Source organism: Canis lupus, chromosome 8, assembly GCF_003254725.2.
Source record: "Canis lupus dingo isolate Sandy chromosome 8, ASM325472v2, whole genome shotgun sequence".
Lineage (NCBI taxonomy): Eukaryota > Metazoa > Chordata > Mammalia > Carnivora > Canidae > Canis > Canis lupus.
The window spans coordinates 33,684,003-33,706,868 of record NC_064250.1 but is presented as its reverse complement, the minus strand read 5'-3'; the positions used below and the strand labels follow the sequence as shown (position 1 = coordinate 33,706,868).

General features: G+C 38.0%; 1 protein-coding gene and 1 non-coding gene across 5 annotated transcripts in view; one reads left to right on the top strand and one right to left on the bottom strand.

The window, feature by feature from the left end:
- Window positions 1–2,645: 2,645 nt before the first annotated feature.
- Window positions 2,646–2,718, top strand: TRNAK-CUU (transfer RNA lysine (anticodon CUU)). The gene has a single exon. It is a non-coding gene; the product is annotated as a tRNA-Lys (tRNA).
- Window positions 2,719–7,863: 5,145 nt separating this feature from the next.
- The window catches only part of ACTR10 (actin related protein 10), a 32,054-nt gene continuing 17,051 nt past the window's right edge, over window positions 7,864–22,866 (bottom strand). For all 4 annotated transcript variants that reach the window (XM_025442939.3, XM_049113223.1, XM_049113225.1 and 1 more), the window contains 6 exons: window positions 18,832–18,867; window positions 15,960–16,039; window positions 15,807–15,880; window positions 11,254–11,335; window positions 9,539–9,740; window positions 7,864–8,453 (listed from right to left, as the gene is read on the bottom strand). In XM_025442939.3, the coding sequence (XP_025298724.1) occupies window positions 8,272–8,453; window positions 9,539–9,740; window positions 11,254–11,335; window positions 15,807–15,880; window positions 15,960–16,039; window positions 18,832–18,867 (656 nt within the window). In that variant the 3' untranslated portion in view covers window positions 7,864–8,271. The remainder of the gene's footprint in view (window positions 8,454–9,538; window positions 9,741–11,253; window positions 11,336–15,806; window positions 15,881–15,959; window positions 16,040–18,831; window positions 18,868–22,866) is intronic.

Here is a 22,866-nt window from a genome sequence, read left to right as displayed (position 1 = left end):
GTGATACATTTTTGGCAGGAATGCCTCAAAAGTAACCTTGCATTCCTATTAGAGCGTTATATTAGGAGGTACATGACACCGATTTGTTCCATTACTGATGATGTTAACTTTGAGCATTTGCTTAAGATTTATCCACCATAAAGTTTCTATTTTGGCCTTTGTAATTAATGTCTTGTGATGAAATACTTTGAGACTCTCCTTATACATATCCTTAATCTTTCATCCAGTAATTATAGTATCTGATGATTCCCATTTGAGTGGATTATTAATATGATGCTTGCCAAATGGTTATTTCCTGATTCCATCATTCTCTCCGTGTATATTATTGGCTTTCTACTGTCAGGTCATCAGCTGTTTTTAAAGCAGGGGAATTATATGATCTAATTTAAATTAGGGACACCTGGGTGGCTCAGTGGTTGAGAGTCTGCCTTTGGCTCAGGTGGTGATCCCAGGGTCCTGAGATCAAGTCCCACATCCACCCCCTTCCCCAGCCTGGCAGGGAGCCTGCTTCTCCTCTGCCTATGTCTCTGCTTCTCTCTGTGTCTCTCATGAATAAATAAAATCTCACAAAAATAAGTTATTAAATGATCTCTCTTGCTTCAGTGTGAAGCCTGATACGAGGAAGTAGAAGCATGGAGGCTAGTTGGAAAGCTATTGTAGTCCTGTGGGCCTGAAGTAAAGACAATGATTTGGACTAGAGTAGTGGCAGTGGAAGTGAAAATGTGTAGATGATGGATTTTAGATATGTGGGCTTGCTGAAATATTGGATGTAGAAAAAAAAGGAAGAAGGGGGAATTTCAGTTGCTTCCCCCTGCTTATGAAGAATTATAATTGGCAGTTAGTTTATATTCTTGAACAAATGGATAAAAGATTTAAATTTATTTGCAAGACAAGCCATCTAATTTATCTAACCCTCAGTGAAATTTCTAGTTGCAATTTTTTCATGAGGGGTTTTAATGAGGGTATTTTGACAAGGGTAGGCCAATAAACTGCTAAGGAAGCTAAAGAGTATAGTCTTAGGTGGGTTCATCTTGAAAGTAAACTGTAAGTACCGAACCAAAACTTGTTTAGGGGTTCAGTTCAACTTTTAACTACATTATTTGCACATAAAAAACGTTATTTGAGTACCTAATGCCTACTACCTCTTCATTTATTAAGAATTTGGAGCTCTTTCTGAACTTATCAGATGAAATGCCTATTTGGGAGCTGGACTCTTGAGGACTCTTGTATCTTTGAAGAATGCATTGAATTGTGGGCTCAGGTTCTTGATTATTTGCCTGATTCATGAGAAAACTTAAAAGGTGTGGGTATGGATTTATTTGTTTGTTTTAATTAAGTTACTCTAAATTACTTTTGGAAGTAGTACATATAAAATTGGTATGTAATTTGCACATATCTTTCTTACAGAATGGTAAGCTTTTTAAGGTTACCAGAATCTGTTTTATACTTCTACCAGAATACATAACACAGTGCTGTGTATATGATAAGTACTTAATAAATGTGTTGAGAATACAAATAAATAAAAATTGATTTCCCAGGTACATTCAGCCACTTATAAAAATAAACCAGAGTTTGCAATCGCAATAAAAATAAACTATTAGTGAATAATTGTATTTTAATGTTTTAATAAAACTTGAATTTTTAAATATTCTACTTAAATCTTAGGCATACTTTGAGTAATTTAAATATATAATATTATTTTATGCCATACTTTATTATTTTTTTAATTAAGTAGCTTAGAAAATGTGACGATCAGTGTTTTTAATTTCTAAATACTGAACTTTAAGAATTCTTTCTTATTCTTTGTTATATACAATTAGGCTTTAGATTGCCCCCATCACAGAGATTTGCAGAATTCCTTGTTTAAAGAAGTTCACTAATATCTCAGAATAAGTATATTTCCGTTGAAGATTATTCCATTGTCTCAGCTCATCAAAATTTGATCAAAATCAGTTCTTTTTTTTTCTTCTTAGGATTAATAATCTTTACCATGGGATTCAGTGATTCTATAAACGTTTCATCCCAGCTTCTGTCATTTGAGTTGAGTGGTAATAACAACCTCAGAGAGTCTTGTCTCCAGTGTTAGGCAGTTACCTGAAAGAGACCTTTAATTACATTTATTACTTTAATTGAAGCAGAAACTGCTTCTTCAATTTAACTTTCCTTGGCTAGATCTTATTAAAGAAAAAGTAGCCAAGCCCTGCTGTTCTTCGGCGAAACTAACATCACAGAGGTTGGACTATGTTTTCTAATGCCGAGACCCAAATTGTAGGAATCCAATTTACCATTTGGTAGAAGGTAGGTAGCCTTAATAAGTGTTTCTGTAAAGAAGATAAAATAATGGGCAATAAATATTTTAAAACACTTAAGAAGAAAAAAGATTCAATGACTGTAATAATATAAATTTGCGTGAGTTTTCAATGACCTTGGGATACACACGCAACAAAAATTACTAAACCTCAGAGCAATTAAAGAAATGTTTTAAAGACTTCTTAAAAACGATTCAGAAGTGCCTATTTAATAATATGCTATAAAATTCTTTTCTAAGTAAAAAATAGAAGAGGGAGAAAAAAAAAGAAAAAAAAAAAACCCAAATATAGTTGAATACTCATCAAGAGACAGAAAAACGAACCTGCCTCCCAGGCGCCCGGCTAGCTCAGTCGGTAGAGCATGGGACTCTTAATCCCAGGGTCGTGGGTTCGAGCCCCACGTTGGGCGATTGGCTCTTTTGGTAACTTCCATTTTACATAAACGTTTTAGGGTTTCTCCAAAGCCTTCTAAGTAAAGAGAGTTCTCTAAGCCGAATTAATGCAAGTGCTTTCAACGTTAATCAAATCTATGGAAGAAAGACTTCATTTTGCAAACCAAACAGGGTTCACGCTTGCGCACTTGCAAGCAAACGTTCCTCTTCCGCGATGTCTGTCCCCAACCACCTCCTGAGAGCGGAGGACGCTAAAAGGTTTAAAGGTGAGACCGGTTTCCCGCGTGACTATGCACAGTGGCACAGCTGTTGGTAGAGAGCAAGTCTTCCTTCCAGCAGAACAAAATTACGAGCCCCCAACTTTGGCAGCTTTTCAAGAACTAAGAGACTTTATGCAAAAGCCGTCTTCCTTTCCGCGTTCCTCCCAGGATAGGGCGTGTCCTGAGGGAAGGGGCGGGGGGCGGGGGGCAGGCCAGGACCGCCCCCGGAGCCATAAGGACACCGCGAGCGAGGTTTCTGGCTGCGGGCCGATCTGCACAGACGCTGCGGGCAGCAAGGTTCCTTCCGTTGTTCCTGGGACTGTACTTGGGACCCAAGCACCCGCTTGGGTGGATGTCGCGAGGCCGGTGTTCTGATAAAGGGGCGGCTCTGACCCAGGAGCCCGAGAGAACGGGAACCAGGCGTTTTGCGGAGGCGGGACTTGCGCCTTCCGCGGTCGGCGCGGGTGGGACGGAGCAAGCCCCGGGCCCGCAGGCGGCGCCGGAGCGCGCGGACCCGCCCCCCGCCCCCCGCCCCCCGCCCCCGCCCCGCGCCCCCGCCCCCGCGCCCGGACCGCGGGTGCCCGCACCTCCGCACGTTGTCCCCGGCTTTGCGCTACCGAACCCGCATCTTTTCTTTCCTCTCCTTTCCTTCAACAGACACGCTGTCATTTCTTTATCTTAGAACAGAACAAAAACTCTGACCTAATTTCCCAGCAGCCGGTTACCATTCTCTTTCCCCGCCGTCGTCCGTGCTCACCATCCTCCTCGCAGCCCTTAACCCTGCGAATCCCCTTAAAAAAAAAAAAAAAAAAAAGACCAGAAAACCACAGCCGTCGTTGCACTTGAACGCGTTTGGTTTATTAGACACCGCAGGGAGGGATGTGGGGTGTCGGAAAGAACCTATTAGAGGATTGCGCGGCACTCGGGTAATCCCAAACAAGTGAGGTCCCCTCTGGATTCGGCTTTCGCAAAAGCAAGGGCAATTCGACTGTCTTAATAGAACCTAATAAGAGGGAGAGCAGACTAAAGTTGGGATTGGCAAAGTCACTGACGTAGCAAGAGGAGGACTCCGGTGACCGATTTTCCGTGAGTTGGCAACCGCAATCCCAGGCCTCCTGCACTTCTGACCAGTTGGTTATAGATCACAGATTCCCATAATCCTCTCCTCCAGGTTGACAATTTCCAAGAATGACTCGAGAAACTCAAGAAAAGTTTACTTATTCCTGGTTTATTACGGATACAACTCAGAACAGCCATTTGGAAAAGGCGCATAAGACGAGGTACGAGGAAGCACAGCCCTTCCATGCTGTCTGTCTCCTGGAACATCAGAGCCTGGGTTGTGTTCACCACCCTGCCAGCTCTCCCAAGCCTGTAGGTTAGGGATTTTTAATGGAGGTTTCATCAGGTAGACATGATTATTAACTCAATTTCCTATCCCTCTTCTCTCCCTAGAAGACAGAGTTGTGTGTGTGCATGTGCCAAAATTCTAAGCTTCTAATTGTGCGTTGGGTCCTTCTGGTGACCACCCCTCCTCATCCTGAAGTAATCCAGGAGCCTGAGAATTGTCTTCTTAGAAAAAAAGACACTCCTACTATCCAAGAAATTCCAAGGGATTTAAGATTTCTGTGTAAGATGCTCCTAACACCCCCCATCACACAGAAAATAAGGTTTTTAGCTCTGTGTCAGGAACCAGGGACAGAGACCAAATATGTATTTAAGTCACGGGTGCCTAATTTCTTTCTTCAAGTCATAAATGAGCCCAAATCTAACGGCTTTTCTAATCAGCAACTACCCCCACTTCATCCACTTTACACTTTGTCCTATGTTATCTTCTTACTGTTATGTTTCTTTACTTTCTCCACCTCTTGGAATGGCTGGTTTGTCTTTGCTCATTAAGGTATCTCAAGAACCTAAATTAGTATCTGGTAGATGTTCAATAAATAGGTACTGGTCAATTAAGTAGGAAGTGTTAGTTCCCTTGGGCTGCCATAACAAAGTGCCACATACTAGGAGGCTTAAAACAATGGAAATTTATTTTTTACAGTTCTGGAGGCTAGAAGCTTGCAATCAAAGTGTAGGCAGAGTCATGCTTTCAAAGGATCTCTTGAAGAATGTTTTCTGCTTTTTTGTGGCATCACCGGCAATCCTTGGAGTTCTCTGGCTTGCAGCTGCAGAACTTCCATTTCCACTTTGGTGATTTCCTGTCTTCTCCCGGTGTTATCTGTCTCATGGCATTTCTCTCACCTTCTAAGGATACCAGTCATAGGGTTTACCATAATGACCTCACCTTAATTTGATTACATCTACAAAAACTCTTATTTCCAAATAATATTCACAGGTACTAGAGGTTAGGACTTCAATATATCTTTCTGCGACACACAATTCAACCCAAGAGAGGGCTCCATTCCTTAACTTCAGCCAATAGAGGTCTGTCACTTCCTAGCTACCTACATACAAAGCTCTATTTCACTCAGAGACCATCTTTTTCATATTATTCAGTCCTGAAAAGCTTTTCATAAATAATTCAAACAAAAAAATTTTGAAAATGTTTACTACAAAAAGGTAATGTTAATAGTGAATCCATACTATTGAGCACTGATGGTAATCCCACTAGAGCTTTCACAGTTCAGAAATAAAGGGGTTGGGCACCTGGGTGGCTCAGTTGGTTAAATGTCTGCCTTCAGCTTAAGTCATGATTCCAGAGTCCCTGAATCAGGCTCCCTGCTCAGTGGGAGTCTGCTTCTCCCTCTGCCCCTCACCGTGCTTGTATTTTCCCTCTCAAATAAAATCTTAAAAACAAACAAACAAACAAAAAACAAAGGGGCTTTGTTCTTATGGAGCTTATATTCCAGAAAAGAAGATAAAACTTTCTTACAAGGTCAAAAAAGTTGTAAGTGCATCAGTTATAGATGTGTGCTTATGGGAAAGAGGACTACTTTGGGGGAAGGGGTGCTCTGGAAGAGTGTCAGGTCCAAAGGATAAAATAACCTCACTTTTTGGAATGAATGTATTAGGAAACTGGATGGCAAAAGTGATCTTTCATAGTTTTATTCACTGCTTTTATTATGATTTTCAAGTTCTTTACGAACTAATCCTAAACTATAATTAGCAATGCTTCATCCCAATGCCAAATGTTTTGAAGATTTTGTGTAGAGAATTCAGTTCATATAGACTGGAATAACTCCAACTATGAAAATTCTACTCATCCTTCAGGAACAAGGGTAAAAGCCTCCTCTATGAAGCTTTCTTTAACTAGCTAGTCAGAATTAACTACATCAGGTAGTAGGCGGGGGGATGGGGTAACTGGGTGATGGGCATTAAGGAAGACATGTGATGTCATGAGCAACTGATGAATTACTGAATTCTATATCCAAAACTAATCATGTTAGATAAAACACAAATATTATTTACATGAAAACAAAGGAATTAACTACATCAGTAACAAGCAATTGATATCCTTAACGTTGCTACCACATTCTGTCTTTAACATCAGTTGTGTACCAACCACTTCTATGAAAATGTCCTAAAGGCAAAGGTCCCTGTCTTTTGTAGCATTTATAGTGTCTGAAACTACACTATACACACGGCAGTCAATAAATACTGAATTAATCTTAGTTTCATGCTACTATAGTAGTAGTACAGGTTGACAAAGTACAGCTAGAAGTATTTTTTTTTTTAAGATTTTATTTATTCACGTGAGACACAGAGAGAGAAAGAAAGGGAGGCAGAGACACAGGCAGAGGGAGAAGCAGGCTCCATGCAGGGAGCCTGACATGGGACTCAATCCTGGGTCTCCAGGATCAGTCCTGGGCCTAAGGCAGCGCTAAACTGCTGAGCCACCCGGGCTGCCCTAGAACTATTTTTAAACACACCAGTTCTTTCCTTTTTTTAAAAAAATATTTTATTTATTTATTCCTAAGAGAGAGAGAGGCAGAGGGAGAAGCAGGCTCCACGCAGGGAGCCCAACGTGGGACTCGATCCCGGGTCTCCAGGTTCATGCCCTGGGCTGAAGGCGGTGCTAAACCGCTGAGACACCAGGGCTGCACCCCCCCCCCTTTTTTTTTTAAGATTTTTTTATTCGTGAGAGACAGAGAGAGGTGGAGACATAGGCAGAGGGAGAAGCAGGCTCCCTATGGGGAGCCTGATGCAGAACTTGATCCCAGGACCCCGGGATCACGACCTGAGTCAAAGGCAGTCCACCACTGAGCCACCAAGGTGTCCCTCCCCCACTTTTTTTTAAAAAATTATTTCCTATTAATGCCAGAAACCAGCTCTTTCAATTGTTAGTTGGTGCTGATATCTTCACACATAAAGTGTATGGCAAAACTAAGAAGGACCCAGAAAAGCACAATCAAACTGATTAAACTATGAGTAAGAACAGATTCGAGTTATTCAGGCCAGAAAATCTATCAATTCCTACTCTGTCTTCAAGAATAGGAGTATATTCTTCAGGGATAGGTGTACATATTTTCACAGGCACCTAGAAGAATAAAACCAGCAAAATTTCAGTAAGAGGTAGTTTGTTAAAAACAAATGAAGAACAAAAATTAAAATTAAACAATGACTGAGTATATATTTCCAAGAACCCTTATACTGAGAAGATAAAAAGCACAAAAGAGATTAAAAATTATGATTACATGTTTATAAAGCATTTTCATAAAAATACATAAGGTAGAATACCTTTGCATAAAAATGAAACACCTTTCTTCTTAGAAATGTAGAATTCTTCATAAAGAAACTGTAAAGTTAAAAAGTAAACATTTCCTAGCTTTGCTTAACAAATGTTCATCTTTGCTACTAAACATTCTCAGTCCAAAGAGTCAAATATGTTCCTAGAAAAGCAGCATTCTAATATGGACACATAAATGCCAAAACCAAAGGATTTGAAGAAAGAGACCCATGTCAATATTTGAAATACCTGGTGATGGTAACATTATTTATTCTTTAAATGAAGTAACTGCTGAAAATAATGAAATAGATATCTTCCAATGCTCAGGGCAGATAATGTGACTTGTGGAGGGACAATGTTATAATTCTTTTTGGGAACTAAAATTGTAACAGACTTCCAAAATTACTCTGCTTTACTGTATTTTATTGATATAAATACAACAAATTTCATAAGCATCAGCTACTATTTCACTACTACACAAGAGAAACAGTCAAAAGAATTAAATATTAATGCAAAGAATAATTACAGAAATGCTTTCACTTCCAAATAAAGTAATCTCTAACAGCATCCTATATACTTTATACAATTTGCTTGTAATTGATTAGATACTTGATAAAAAAGCAAAGTTGAATTTCAAATTTTTATTTCTCAGTGGAAAATGCTCTCTTCATCAGTGGTGGCTGAGCTTTCCCAACATCAAACATCATTTCCAAAGGTGGGTTATTAAGAGAACACCAATCAGGTATACGGCCTGTCTGATTATAATATTCCTTTGAGACTGAGCGGCTCCCAAGTATGTCCTGCAGTGCTCCAAAAATAGCTCCTATGTGGTTGAAAAAAAAAATTTATAGTTAAGACAAAAACTTATCAGAACATTTTATGTATACATACATACATCCACTTCATTATATGACAATAGAGAACAGATGAAATTGAGCAATGCACATTCACAAATTAACTGCAGTTGTTTTATATCATAGATTTTGAGTAACAGGGTAAGCCACAACTCCTATGTTGAAAGTAATTTAAATGGCTCATAGCAGATTGTAGTGAAAATGCTAATAAGCATTAGTGTGTCTAAAAGCAGGTAAGGCAGGCAGCCTGGGTGGCTCAGCAGTTTAGCACCGCCTTCTGCCCAGGGTGTGATCCTGGAGACGTGGGATCAAGTCCCATGTCGGGCTCCCTGCATGGAGCCTGCCTCTCCCTCTGCCTGTGTCTCTGCCTCTCTCTCTGTTTCTTTCATGAATAAATAAAAATTAAAAAAAAAAAAATTTAAAAAATAAAATAAAATAAAAGCAGGTAAGGTAGAGAGGGGTGGAAACTATTTTCAATTCTGTGTAAATACAGTAAATAATACCGTTCGTTTTCTTTGCCACAATTCTAAGATTGTATGTTAATATATAAAACAACACTGCAAAACCCAATAAGCATCATTATAATGCCATTCGATCTATGCTGAAGACTTTATAAAGACCCACAAGACCTTTTATATATATGGGCTATTTCCTTATTTCAATGAAATTATCATTTCCTATGAACTATCATTCAATGAATTCAGTCACAAAATAAAGTATAGAATAAAGAGATCAATTCTCATTTATGGCTCTCAAATTAGCTTTAGAAGGAATTAAAAAATGTTATGAGCAATGGTAGTATAACGAATAAATGCATAGCTATCACTATTATGAGTAATGATTTTAACTGGGTGTTTACTTAAAAAAAAAAAACGCAAATGCGAAGAGAAATCAGTGTACAATTCAGACAATAATTTAAGGAAAAAGCCAGTGTTCAAAGTTCTATTAGCTCATTAAGCGAGCAATTTTTAAGAATGAATCATCTATCCGTTAATAATACCATTCAGGAACCAATTACTATATAATCATTATATTTTAAAAACTAAATTCTTACCTCCCAACCAGGCAACACAATTAGCCTTTGCAGGTGGATTATGAATTCGGAATGTCTTGGTGCCAAGTGCTTTCTTATATTTTGGTTTTTCTACCAAATATCTTATTTCTGAAAGCAATCTATGGAGAAATCCTGGCAACATAGATGTGCCACCTATGACTACCAAATTCTCTGCTAGTTGCTTTCTTGTGTCAATTGGGCACTATTATTAAAGAGAAAGAAAAAAAAATTTACCTGTATAAATAATGCTTGATTGGATTCAAGAAAATATACAGATTATTATGAATAACATAGGTGATCGATCATTACTATCACACACACACAAAAGGCACAGCAAGGTTTCTTTTACAAGGGAGTTTTTCATGTAGCAAATACAGCAATGATAATATTGCCATATACTTATACAGAACTTTAAAGATTTTAAAATCTAACAGTATAGAATTTAAAATTCCACAAGGCACATGGTAGTTATATGTGAGTATTCTCATTTTCAACGAAGAATGACTCAGTTGAACAAAGAACATGAAAAAAAATAAAATGGCATTATTTCTTTTTTTAGCAAGGAAATTATGCAGAAACTTAATTTTTCTGAGGTGATAACTTCACCGTGTTATATCCAGAGCTAGGTCAAGTGGGAAGATAACATTCTTAGAAAAATTATGGTTCTAAGAATTAGAATGTTAAAGTCTTTCATTGATGCTATGTTTTTCATAAAAATCTGAGTAGAGCTGCCAGAGTAGATAGTATCTTTCAAAGCGATGGCGTTTCACATGGAGTTCTGTGATTCCAGTCATTAAACCAAAGAGACAGACTCTTATAAACCCTGTGGAATTTAAAATTCAGCACTACACAAACTTGCATTTAAAGAAACTACAAGCTGTACTAGGTACAACATAAAAATCTGATAGTTGCTACAGAAATAATACATGACAGCACTTATGATCCCTGAGTTTGAAATGTATCCTATCTCAGTGCCAAAGTAAAGCTCAGCAACTGTAAAATTTAACATAAAAGCTAAAAATTGTAACCAGTGGCTAAAGTATAAATACAGAAAATAACATTTAAAAATTTTCTCAGGTCCCCTGGTTTGGCTCAATCAGTAGAGCATGCCACTCTTGATTTTGGGGTTGTGAGTTCAAGCCCTACGTGGGGTGTAGAGATTACTTAAAAATTTTTTTATCTCAGGGCACCTGGGTAGTATAGTCAGTTAAGCATCCATCTCTTGGTTATGCATAGCTCATGTTGTGATATCAGGGTTATGAGATCAAGCCTCATGTCAGGCTCTCCACTCATTGTGGAGTCTGCTTAAGATTCTGTCTCCCTTGGGGTGCCCAGGTGGCTCAGCAGTTGAGTGCCTTTGGCTCAGATCGTGATTCCAGGGTTCTGGGATGGAGCCCTGGGTCAGGCTCCCTGCTCAGCAGGGAGTGTGTTTTTCCCTCTCCCTCTGCTCCTCCTCCTGCTTGTGTCAAATAAATAAATAAAATCTTAAAAAAAAAAAAGCACGGCACAGAAAAGGAGGAAAGGAGTAAATAAATTAAAAAAAAATTATATCTCCCTCTATCCCTCTCCTATGCACTTACTCTATCTCTCTCTCTCTCAACTAAATAAATAAATCTTTAAAAAACTTTTTTTTCTAAAAATAAAAATAAAAAATAAACCTTTTTTTTCTAAAGAGCTATAGTCATAAATTGAAGCTTTTTACAAAATCAAAATACCTGTATAAGGGAATCCAGTATCAAAGTGGCAACACTTTTCTCCTCATTATCTTGTTCAAAAAGGATTTCCACAACCGAATCTCTAATGCGATTAAAAACAGAGAGTGCTTTGTTGACATCATATAGCATGATACAGAATATACCATTAGTTCTACTTTTTCAAATACCAGTACTATGTTAACATAGAATGATTATTAAAACACACATTGTTTGCACTTGTAAATGAGGAGAATAATAGCACCTGCCTCACAGGTGTTGAGGTGAGGATTCAATGATTCAATAGAACACTGCCTGGTACATAGGAGGCACTCCCTAAGTATTAGGTACAACGATCATTTTGTACAGATTAACATACATTTTATCCAATTATACTTCCAAAAGCCTAATAACAGAAGAGGAGCAAAATTCTATAAAGATTCAAGAAGCAGATCTGTAGTGATACAAAATATTTAAAGACCATCCTCTCCCCATGTATTTGTTTTTAAAAATAACATATGTCTCATAAGATATTCATTTTCCATTTTTCTGTTCATTCTCAAAAGAACCCTATTTTGGGAGAGCACAAGGAAGATCTTTGTGGTGGAATAGTTCTATATCTTGATTGTGGTGGTGATTACAAATTTCTAAGTGTAAGAAAATTACACAGAACTATACATACAGATTACACCTATGACCATTTACTAGTTTTGCTATTGTATTACAATGAAGTAAGATGTAACCACTGGGAGAAACTAGGTGAAGAGTACACAGAGCCTCTCTCTATCATCTTGTAATCTCCTGTGAATCTATAATTTTTTGAAAAAATAGAATTCCATTTTTAAGCTAGGTACAATGCCCCTTCCCAATTGAAACACTCTATTTACCTGCCTCCTCTGTAGCTAGACGTGTAGCTACATAACAATGAGATGGAAGTGGTATCTGGGACTTCTAGAAAATCTCCTTAAAAAGGAGAGGAAGCAAAAAAAAAAAAAAAAAAAAAAAAAAAAGGAGAGGAAGCAGGGGCACCTGGGTGGTGCAGTTGGTTAAGTGGCCAACTCTTGGTTTCAGCTCAGGTTGTGACCTCAGAGTCATGGGATGGAGCCCTGCATGGGGCTCTGCACTCAGCACAGAGTCCACTTGAGAGTGTCCTTGCCCCTGACCTGTTCCTGTACATGGACAATCAATCAATCAATCAATTTTTTAAAAAAGGATCCCCAATTTGCTGGGGATCCCTGGGTGGCGCAGTGGTTTGGCGCCTGCCTCTGGCCCAGGGTGTGATCCTGGAGACCCGGGATCGAATCCCACGTCGGGCTCCCGGTGCATGGAGCCTGCTTCTCCCTCTGCCTATGTCTATGCCTCTCTCTCTCTCTCTCTGTGACTATCATAAATAAGTAAAATTAAAAAATAAATAAATAAATAAATTCAATTTGTTAACGTATAGTATAACTCCCAGTGCTCATCTCATCATGTGCTCTCCTTAGTGCCCATCACCCAGTTACCCCATCCCCCTACCCACTTCCCCTTCTGCAACCCTTTGTTTCTTTCCCAGAGTTAGGAGTCTCTCATGGTTTGTCTTCCTCTCTAATTTTTCCCCATTCAGTTTCCCTCCTTTCCCTTATAGTCCCTTTCACTATTTCTTATATTCCACAGGGCTTTAAATGCGGATATACTAGCTGCTAACTCCAGTGACCACCCTGGTCCCTATGGACAGGGCTACCCCCTGAAGGGTAAGAAATGGAAGGAAGTTTATGTCCCTGATGGGAGATGTTATACCATCCCTGGACTATCTACTTCTGAACTTTTAAAAGAGAGACAAACTTCTATCTTGGTTAAGCCACTACTGTCAGGTTTGTGTAACTGGTGGCCAAACTGCATACAATACAGATCTATACATATACATAAAAAGTATTTCTTTAAAATAAAATTTAGATCATACTGTGCATACTATTTTGAAGTTTTCTTAAATCTTTTTCAAAACAGATTCAAAACATAAAATTCTCTTAATGAGACTCAACCTACTTGCCAACTCTCCATTTCATCAGTAAAGTATACTGAGGCCTGCAGGACGCTCAACACTCATAGCTGGCCACTTGTTATGCCTGCATACTTCCATTTCTAGCAGTTGAGACGAATGCTTACAGAGCATCAGTTTTCTTTTTCCAAGTCTTTTATTGTCAACAGATTTGATATTGAAATTACATAATTTTACAATTATTACTCAACCAAAAAATAGTAGGGTAGAAAATAAGTTGTTTTTCTATGTGAACTGTGCTGAATGTTGGGCAGCCCTGGTGGCCCAGTGGTTTAGTGCTGCCTTCAGACCGGGATGTGATCCTGGAGATCCAGGATCAAGTCCCACGTTAGGCTCCCTGCACGGAGCCTGCTTCTCCCTCTGCCTGTCTCTCTCTATCATGGATAAATAAAATCTTAAAAAACAAACAAACAAACAAACAAACAAAAAACCAAAAAAAAAAAAAACTGGTGAACTATGCTTTGAAAAGACAGTAATTTGAAAAAAAATTTTTAAAGATTTTATTTATTCAGTAGAAAGAAAGAGAGTGCAAGTGTGCAGGGAGGGGCAGAGGGAGAGAATCTCAAACTGACTCCACACTAAGCACAGAGCCTGACACAGGGCTCCCAGAACTCTGAGATCATTACCTGTGCCACATTCAAGAGTAAGACGCTCAACCACTAAGCCACCCAGGTGTCCCTAAAATCTTTTTAATATGGGTAATACAACTGCAAAAGTCTAGAAGAAAATTTCTGTAAGAATTTTGTACCAAGACTGCTTCACAAATAACTAAGTTTTCACTGCAATTACAATAGAAAACAACAAAATACTTGGAAATAATAAACCATGAACTAACTGGTTTATGTACACTTAACTCGAAACTCTAGAAGCAGACTTACCCTTAAAGAAAAGGTCCTGGAAAAAAGTTTGGCAATAACTATTTATATCTTTTAATATGAAATGTTTAGTATATGATTGTTTTAAGTGGTCTTTACTTTAAAGGACCCTTCTGCTTTACCAACAAACTACTGGTTTCAATGAAACTAGATTTTTAGTAGGAAAAACATGTTAGCAAACACTTATAAATTAACTGGGTTTGAAATGTGAGACACAGTGGCTTTTTAATTCCCAATCTATTTTCCTATTATGAAATCAAAAAGCTCCATATTAATTTCCTTCAACATCTATTTTATTCTCTTATTTTGGGCTCCAACAACCTGGAGAAAATTTAAAATAGTAATTTAATGAATAAAATTTTAAAAAGAGGTAAATATTATTAAAGTTACCATCAAAAAGTATTCTCATTTTTTTTGTCCTCCTACCCTACCATCTTTAACATCTGTGTATTTATGTTCATCCTTTCAATATCTCAACCTCTATATTATCTCAGAATCCAACAGGCTCTTCAATGTTTACATAACTCTTTTCTATGCATCTTCTGATCTAATAATTAAATAAAACTTCCATAAATACAAGTTTTATAAAGCTTGCATATAAAAATAAATGCTATTGTTACCAATATAATTATGTAAGTCATTAATAACTATATTGCATTACTAGTAGAATAATCTAATGAATAATGAAAAAGGGAATTACTAACTGGTCCTTACAATTTAACATATATGGGGTGTCTGGGTGGCTCAGTAGATTAAGCATCGCCTTTGACTCAGGTCATGATGTCAGGGTCCTGGGATTGAGCCCCACTGTGGGCTCCCTACTCAGCAATGACTCTGCTTCTGCCCCTCCCCCTTCTCCTTCTCCCTCTCTCTTTCTTGCTCACTCTCAAATAAATGAAATCTTTAAAGAAAAAAAAGATTAAACATATTTGGAAGAACGCATTCTTTCTATCATGAAAACATTTTAAAGCAGGAGGCAGCAATATGTGGCCTGCAAGCCAATTCCAGACCATATGATTTGTAAATAAAATTTTATTAGAACACAGCCATGCTCATTCATTTACATACTATCTTTGGCTGATTTTGCACTCCAATCATAGAGATAGGTAGTTGCAACACAGACCATGTGGCTCACAAAGCCTAAGCTATTTACCCTTTGGCTCCTTACAAAAAAGGTGTGCTGAACCCTGCCTTAAAGTGTACTTTAGGGGCACCTGGGTAGCTCAGTTGGTTGAGTGTCTTTTAGGTTTCAGCTCAGGTCATGATTTCAGGGTTGTAAGATCAGCCCCACAACAGGCTCTGCACTCAGCATGGAAGCCTGCTTGAGATTCTTTCTCTCCCTCTCTGTCCTTCCCCCTAGCTCAAGCACATGTGCTCCCTTTAAACAAACGAACAAACAAATAAATAAATAAAATCTTTTTAAAAAAGTATTATACTTTATTCTCTACCTCAAGGAATAGGTCTACTAATTAATTCTGAAGTACTTTGAAGGACAGGAAGGAAAATTAAAAAAAAATTTTTTTAATTAAAAAGCTGACTATTAAAAATCACGAATGAAAAGGCCTAATGAAAATAATTGTTAATCAGCAATATTAAAGGCTTATATATTTTTAAAGGCCAAAAATTCATTTTAGTTCACTATTTTGCTCATAAAAATTAAGGTCTACCTGATTGATCCAAGAACATGTAAAATCTTCTCTCCATCCAATGGGTAGTCGACATTTGGGGGTGGTAAGGGACGCTGAAATATAAATATCATAAGCATAAATATGTAAGTTATAATCTCTGTAAAAAGAATATATATTTGTTTTTTAACTCACCTCAGTATTACCATCAATATTAAATTTTGCTGCTTGGATTTTTAATCCACGTTTCAGATCACTTACAAAGCAAGTGCGCACTTATGAGAAAGAAAAGGAGACTTGTTATAGTTTGTGATTGAATCAATCTATGTCCCAGTTAAGACAATTCTATTCAAGTGAACATACTAGTCATCCATTCTTTTGGATTTTATAAGCTCTCCTTGTTTTTAGTTTGGTTATGACAATTTAATTACAAATAAAAAACTTTTTCATTCACTGAAGCATTGTTAAGACATGTTGCATGTTCATCTTTCACAAAATCACATTAAAAAAAATCTGTGAGGAAACTATTATTTTTTTTATATTTCCTATATAAAGAATACCATGATAAAAGTAAATTTTAGCAACGTGAAAATATAGGATGTTTCTCTGAGGCAAATTGATTTCTGTCTCTATATCTAATCTTATGTATCTACCTGGCTGATTCTTTTTAAAAATCTGGGTTGGACAGAAGCTAAATTTTGCTCTTAGAGGCAGTAACACTCTTAGTTTAGTGGGGGTTTTTTTGTTGTTGTTTGTTTTCTAATTTTTATTTATTTATGATAGTCACACACACAGAGAGAGAGAGGCAGAGACACAGGCAGAGGGAGAAGCAGGCTCCATGCACCGGGAGCCCGACGTGGGATTCGATCCCGGGTCTCCAGGATCGCGCCCTGGGCCAAAGGCAGGCGCCAAACCGCTGCGCCACCCAGGGATCCCCAGTTTAGTGTTTTTTTATGATTATTTTCTCCCTCTTGGCATAGCCCAAAACTACCATTTTCCTTCTACTAGGTCACCTTTTTCTTTTGCACTTTGAACATTTATTCTTTCAAATATTATTTCTGTTGCAAAGCGCCTTTATAATAAGTTGCTTCAAATTATTTTCAAAGTAGGTAAGGAACAAAAAATTTTTAAGTAGAAACAAAACTGGGCAGCCCAGGTGGCTCAGCGGTTTAGCGCCGCCTTCAGCCGGGGGCCTGATCCTGGAGACCTGGGATCAAGTCCCACTTCGGGCTCCCTGAATGGGGCCTGCTTCTCCCTCTGCCTGTGTCTTTGCCTCTCTCTCTCTCTTTCTGTGTCTCTCATGAATAAATAAATGAAATCTTAAAAAAATATAATTAAAAAAAAGTAGAAACAAAACTGACGTTGAATGCAAGAAATCTAATAACTTTGTTAATTACTTGTAAAACATGTTAAATATGTATTTACATTTTATATAAAATTCTTCTCATTCACTAATTCAAAATATATTAGGAATTTCTAATATGCGGGATCCCTGGGTGGCGCAGCGGTTTGGCGCCTGCCTTTGGCCCAGGGCACGATCCTGGAGACCCGGGATCGAATCCCACATCGGGCTCCCAGTGCATGGAGCCTGCTTCTCCCTCTGCCTGAGTCTCTGCCTCTCTCTCTCTCTCTCTCTGTGACTATCATAAATAAATAAAAATTAAAAAAAAAAAAAAAAGGAATTTCTAATATGCTAATATGCTAAATAGTAAGCTAGATGTTCAAGCTATTTACATATTTTGTATTTTATTCAAGTCCTCATAACTCTCTTTGTTATATAAGATAAATAGCCCTTAAGATCTTATATACTTGGCATAGGAAGCTACTGCAATAAGCATGTACAAATGACCCAAGTTTTACAATAACTGAAGAAATTATAAATGATTATACCACATAAACAATAAAATGAAGAACAATATCCACTTTTCAGACCTCGCTCTAATACCAGCTATGGTGTGACCCTAAATAAATCACTTAGTATTTCAGGGCCCCAATTGTACCAGATTATCTCTAGGTCTCAATTAATTCTAAAATCCATTATTATCTGATTTTCTCTTATTAATTTTACATGACATTCTCAGTACTGAGGAATATTACATACACACACACACACACACACACACACACATTTTATTTTTTAAGATTTTAATTATTTATTCATGAGAGACACAGGGAGAGAGAGGCAGAGACATAGGCAGAGGAAGAAGCAGGCTCCCCTGTGGGGATGCTGATTCAGGACTCCATTCCAGGACCCTGGGATCACGCCCTAAGCCAAAGGCAGATGCTCAAATACTGAGCCACCCAGATGCCCCTTAAATTATATTTTAAATGCTTTTCCTTTCAGTGAGCCAAAATACCAGAAAACTGGGGTGCCTGGGTGGCTCAGTCAGTTAAGCGTCTGCCTTCGGCTCAGGTCATGATCTCAGGATCCTGGGATCAAGCCCTGTGTCAGGCTCCTTGATCAGTGGGGAGTCTGCTTCTCTCTCTCCCTCTGCCCCTTCCCCCTGTGTTGCATACACACTCTCTCAAAAAAATAAACAAATTTTACAAAAAACCCACAAATAACCTCCCCCCAAAGCCAGAAAACTCAATTAAAAAATTATCATAAAGGTGTACTCTAGGAAAGAAGTAATGTATCTTATTCAAGTGAGCCCAATATACTTTGGCCCCAAATTAGAACTTCCAAAGTCAGTAAAATAATTGACCTTATAAATATGTATTTAAAAACTGGAATAAAAAACCTTTATACAACATAAAACCAGCGTCTTTCATAAGCAATTTATCTGTTAACTGTGCAAACTATTAATTCCCTAGTAATCCTATATACTCTATAATTGAGAAGTTTCTTCAATAAGACATCATAAATAATGCTAAAAAGCTTCCATAAATTTAAAAAAAAATCAAAATTTTATTTACACGATTCTACAATTTATCCTATATATCAAATATTTCTAGGATATTACATTATGAATTTAATGCATTTTATGCCTCCATAAATATTTAGAAACATGTGCCCTCTGAACTAATATTTAAGGATAAAAGGGACAAAAATGGGAACTTAGTTTACCTTTAATGTCCTCTAGGACACCTTCTGGAATTGAACCTAAAACAGAAATTTTATTTAGAACTATAGAAGTTTAATAAGCAGAAACAGTCTGTTAAATTACACTCACATTACCACTTTCCATTTCAGCAACATTTTGAAAAATATAAGCACTCTAACTTATTTATTTATTTTTAAAGATTTATTCATTTATTCATGAGAGACGCACAGACTGAGAGAGAGGCAGAGACATAGGCAGAGGGAGAAGCAGGCTCCTTGCTGGGAGCCCACTGCAGGACTCGATCCCAGATCTCAGGATCACGACCAGAGCCGAAGGCAGGCCGCCCAACCGCTAAGCCACCCAGGCGTCCCAGCGGATATTGTTTTCTAAGCGAGGTTTTCATGCTGTAAGAGGAACAACTCCCAACCTTGCAAAGGCCACAAGTGTATAATGAAACTAATATCGTATTGCAGTGCCAATACTTGTAACCAGTCCGGCAAATATGTCTTGGATTGGAAGCCGTGAGGCATATCAGGAGAATAAATTGGTGTGAAAGCAAATCTGTGCTTGCATAATTCATAGTATTCTTTTCAACTGTTTCAGCCACTGAACTAAGCATTCTTGGTGAATAAACTTAATACTGCCAGTACATACACAAGGATGATAAAGAGGTTTCTCAGGTGTTCCTTCTGACCGACACACTCTACATATGTCTTCCTTGGGGGTGTCCATCTTGTCTGGGGGGGCGGCGGTGACGCAGCCGCGAGGCTCCGGCCGGGGTGGGGAAGAAGGGAAGGGGAGGAGGGAGGCGCGAGCGGAGCCGGGCCTGTGCAGGTTCCTGTGCTCAGGTGGGAGAGAGGAAGGGAGAGGAAGGAGAGAGGGGGAGAGGGAGAGGGACACAGGCTGACAGAAAGCGGATGTGAGGGGGGGGGGGGCGGGGAGCACTCTTTTTTTTTTTTTTTAAGATTTTATTTATTTATTCATGAGAATACACAGAGAGGAGAGAGAGAGGCAGAGACACAGAGGGAGAAGCAGGCTCCATGCAGGGAGCCTGACGTGGGACTCGATCCTAGGTCTCCAGGATCAGGCCCAGAGCTGTAGGCGGCACTAAACCGCTGAGCCACCGGGGCTGCCCCGCACTCTAACTTTTTAAAAGCCAAACATAAAAATTAACTTTGGGGGCGCCTGAGTGGCTCAGTCAATTAGGTGTCTGCCTTGGGCTTGGGTCATGATTCTGGGGCCTGGGATCGAGTCCCAAGTTAGGCTCCCTACTCAGCGAGGAGGCTGCTTCTCCCTCTCCCTTTGTCCCTCCCCCCTGTTGTACTCTCTTTCTCTCTCTGAAATAAGTAAATATAATCGAAAGAAAAAGAAAGAAAAGAAAAGAAAAGAAAAAAGAAAAGAGAAGAGAAGAGAAAAGAAAAAAAGAAAGACTTTGTTTCTAGGGAAGAAACTTCATCATTCACACACACGAGTATTACTCAGCCACCAAAAGAAATGAAATACTGCCATTTGCAGTGACGTGGATAGAGCGAGAATGTATTATGCTAAATGAAATAAGTCAATCAGAGAAAGATAAATACCGTATGATCTCACTCATATGTGGAATTTAGGAAACAAAACAGATGAACATACGGGAAGAAAAAAGAAAAAAGAGAAGACGCAAACCATAGACTCTTAATGATAGAGAACAACTGAGGGTTGATGGAGAGGTAGTAGGCAGGGGATGGGTTAAATGGGTGACAAGTATTAAGAAGGGCACTTGTGATGAACATTGAGTGTTGTATGTGATGAATCACTGAATTCTACTGATGAATCACTAAATTCTACTCCTGAAACCAGTATTATATGTTAACAAACTAGAATTCTAAAAATTTGGAGGAAAAAAGTAAAATTAAAAAAAAAGAATCTCGTATTCAAAGATATCTATACAATCTAGGCAACCTCTGGAAGGTGGATGATATATTATCAGTGTTATGTACTTTTGTTGCTAAAAATCTAGTTATCCAAGTCAGATTCAGAAACATTGTGTAACCTAAATTTAAAATCTTCTAGGGACACCTGGGTGGCTCAGCACTTAAGTGTCTGCCTTTGGCTCAGGGCATGATCTTGGAGTCCTGGGATCAAGTCCCACATCGGGCTCCCTGTGTGGAGCCTGCTTCTCCCTCTGCCTGCTCATGAATAAATAAATAAAATCTTAAAAAAAAAATCTTCTAAACACAGACTTTTTAACTCATTGTTAAATATGTAAAAATATTCTGATTTATAAGAACAAATTATTTACATCAAGGAAGACAGAAATTAAAAAAAAATTTTTTTTTAATTTTTATTTATTTATGATAGTCACAGAGAGAGAGAGAGAGGTGCAGAGACTCAGGCAGAGGGAGAAGCAGGCTCCATGCACCGGGAGCCCGATGTGGGATTCGATCCCGGGTCTCCAGGATCGCGCCCTGGGCCAAAGGCAGGCGCCAAACCGCTGCGCCACCCAGGGATCCCAGAAGACAGAAATTTATAGCTGAAAATGGAATCATGATTTCATAAGGGTATACTCATGCACTTCTTCCACCACTACCTTTAAAATGTTAAGCCACAACCTTTAAAAAGATAATAAAAAATATTTAATCACACTACACATTTTTTGAGGAGCAAAAACCTTTTAGCATTAGTAAGTACAATTTTAGAATTATTACTTACCATGATCTCACCCTTTCCAAATTCTTACTTTTGTGTTTCATAATACAGTAATAAGAGTACAAATAAGAGTACAAATGTTTACAAAGTAAACATACATACACATTGAAGGTATGTGCTCCAAAGTTTTCTTACTAATGGGGCCAGTGTGTGTGCACAATCAAAAAGTGTAAAGACTTCTATCCTTATGTATTTAAATTCATCTCACAAGCGGATAGAGATTTCCAAAAAATTTTAATTTGCAATAAAGAGATGAGAGAAATATAAGTAGATAACAGGAACCTATAATTTAAGAATTAGTGCTAAAAACGATAGCATTTCATAACTGCTCTATTCTCTTTAGGAATATTCAAATGAATTCTAATATATAACAAAGAAATTTGATAATACAAAAAACCGTTTTCTTTAGGTTATATGTAAAGCAGGATTGAAAATAAAGCGCTTATTTTAGCTGGGGGTAGAATGCTGCTTTGGGAAGGAGTTCCTTAATAGTAACAGTTACTTAAACTTCTCAAATAAGGAATAGAAACAAGAGGTATTCATTGTCACTGGCTCTGAAAAATCACATCTAAATTCAGTTAATTTAGGAGAATAAGAAACATAATATATTTATACATAATTTTTTTTAAACTGCACACTTTTCAAATCAATGTACTTAGGTACTTAGGTTAGTCTTCATAAGTTATTTTAGTATATTTATTCTTTTTGAACTAGGTTCCAAATACTAAATGAAAAACACTCATTCAAAGTTCATTTAAGGATACCCAAGTATCCATAAAATTTGAATCTAATCCTTGCTAAGGACCTTGACAAGAGCTATTTTAAATGTATTTGCATTTCTGATCCTCCTAAACATGTTCAGCAAACAATGATATGATTTAATTCCACAATTAGTAAGACTACAAGGGTATCACAGACTTAGATTTTAGGGATTATGGGAGGGAAAGATTACAATCAGAAGCCATGATAGTTGGTTTAAAAAAGGGTGTCTAAAAATGTAAAGTTTAGAATTTTAAGCAAATGTTATTTTCAGTTTTAAAGGAAGACCTTTATTTTTTATTTATTTATTTTTTAAAAAGAAGACCTTTATTAAAAATATCGATGTTACACTAAACTCATTATCTTTGGATACTTTTTACAAATTACGGCAGCCTGGGTGGCACAGCGGTTCAGCGCCTGCCTTCAGCCCAGGGCCTGATCCTGGAGACCCAGGATCGAGCTCACATCAGGCTCCCTGCATGGAGCCTGCTTCTCCCTCTGCCTGTGTCTCTGCCTCTCCCCCCACCCCCCTCTTTCTCTGTGTCTCTCATGAATAAATAAATAAAATCTTTAAAAAAAAAAAAAAGCTTTTTACAAATTAACTGTCTTCA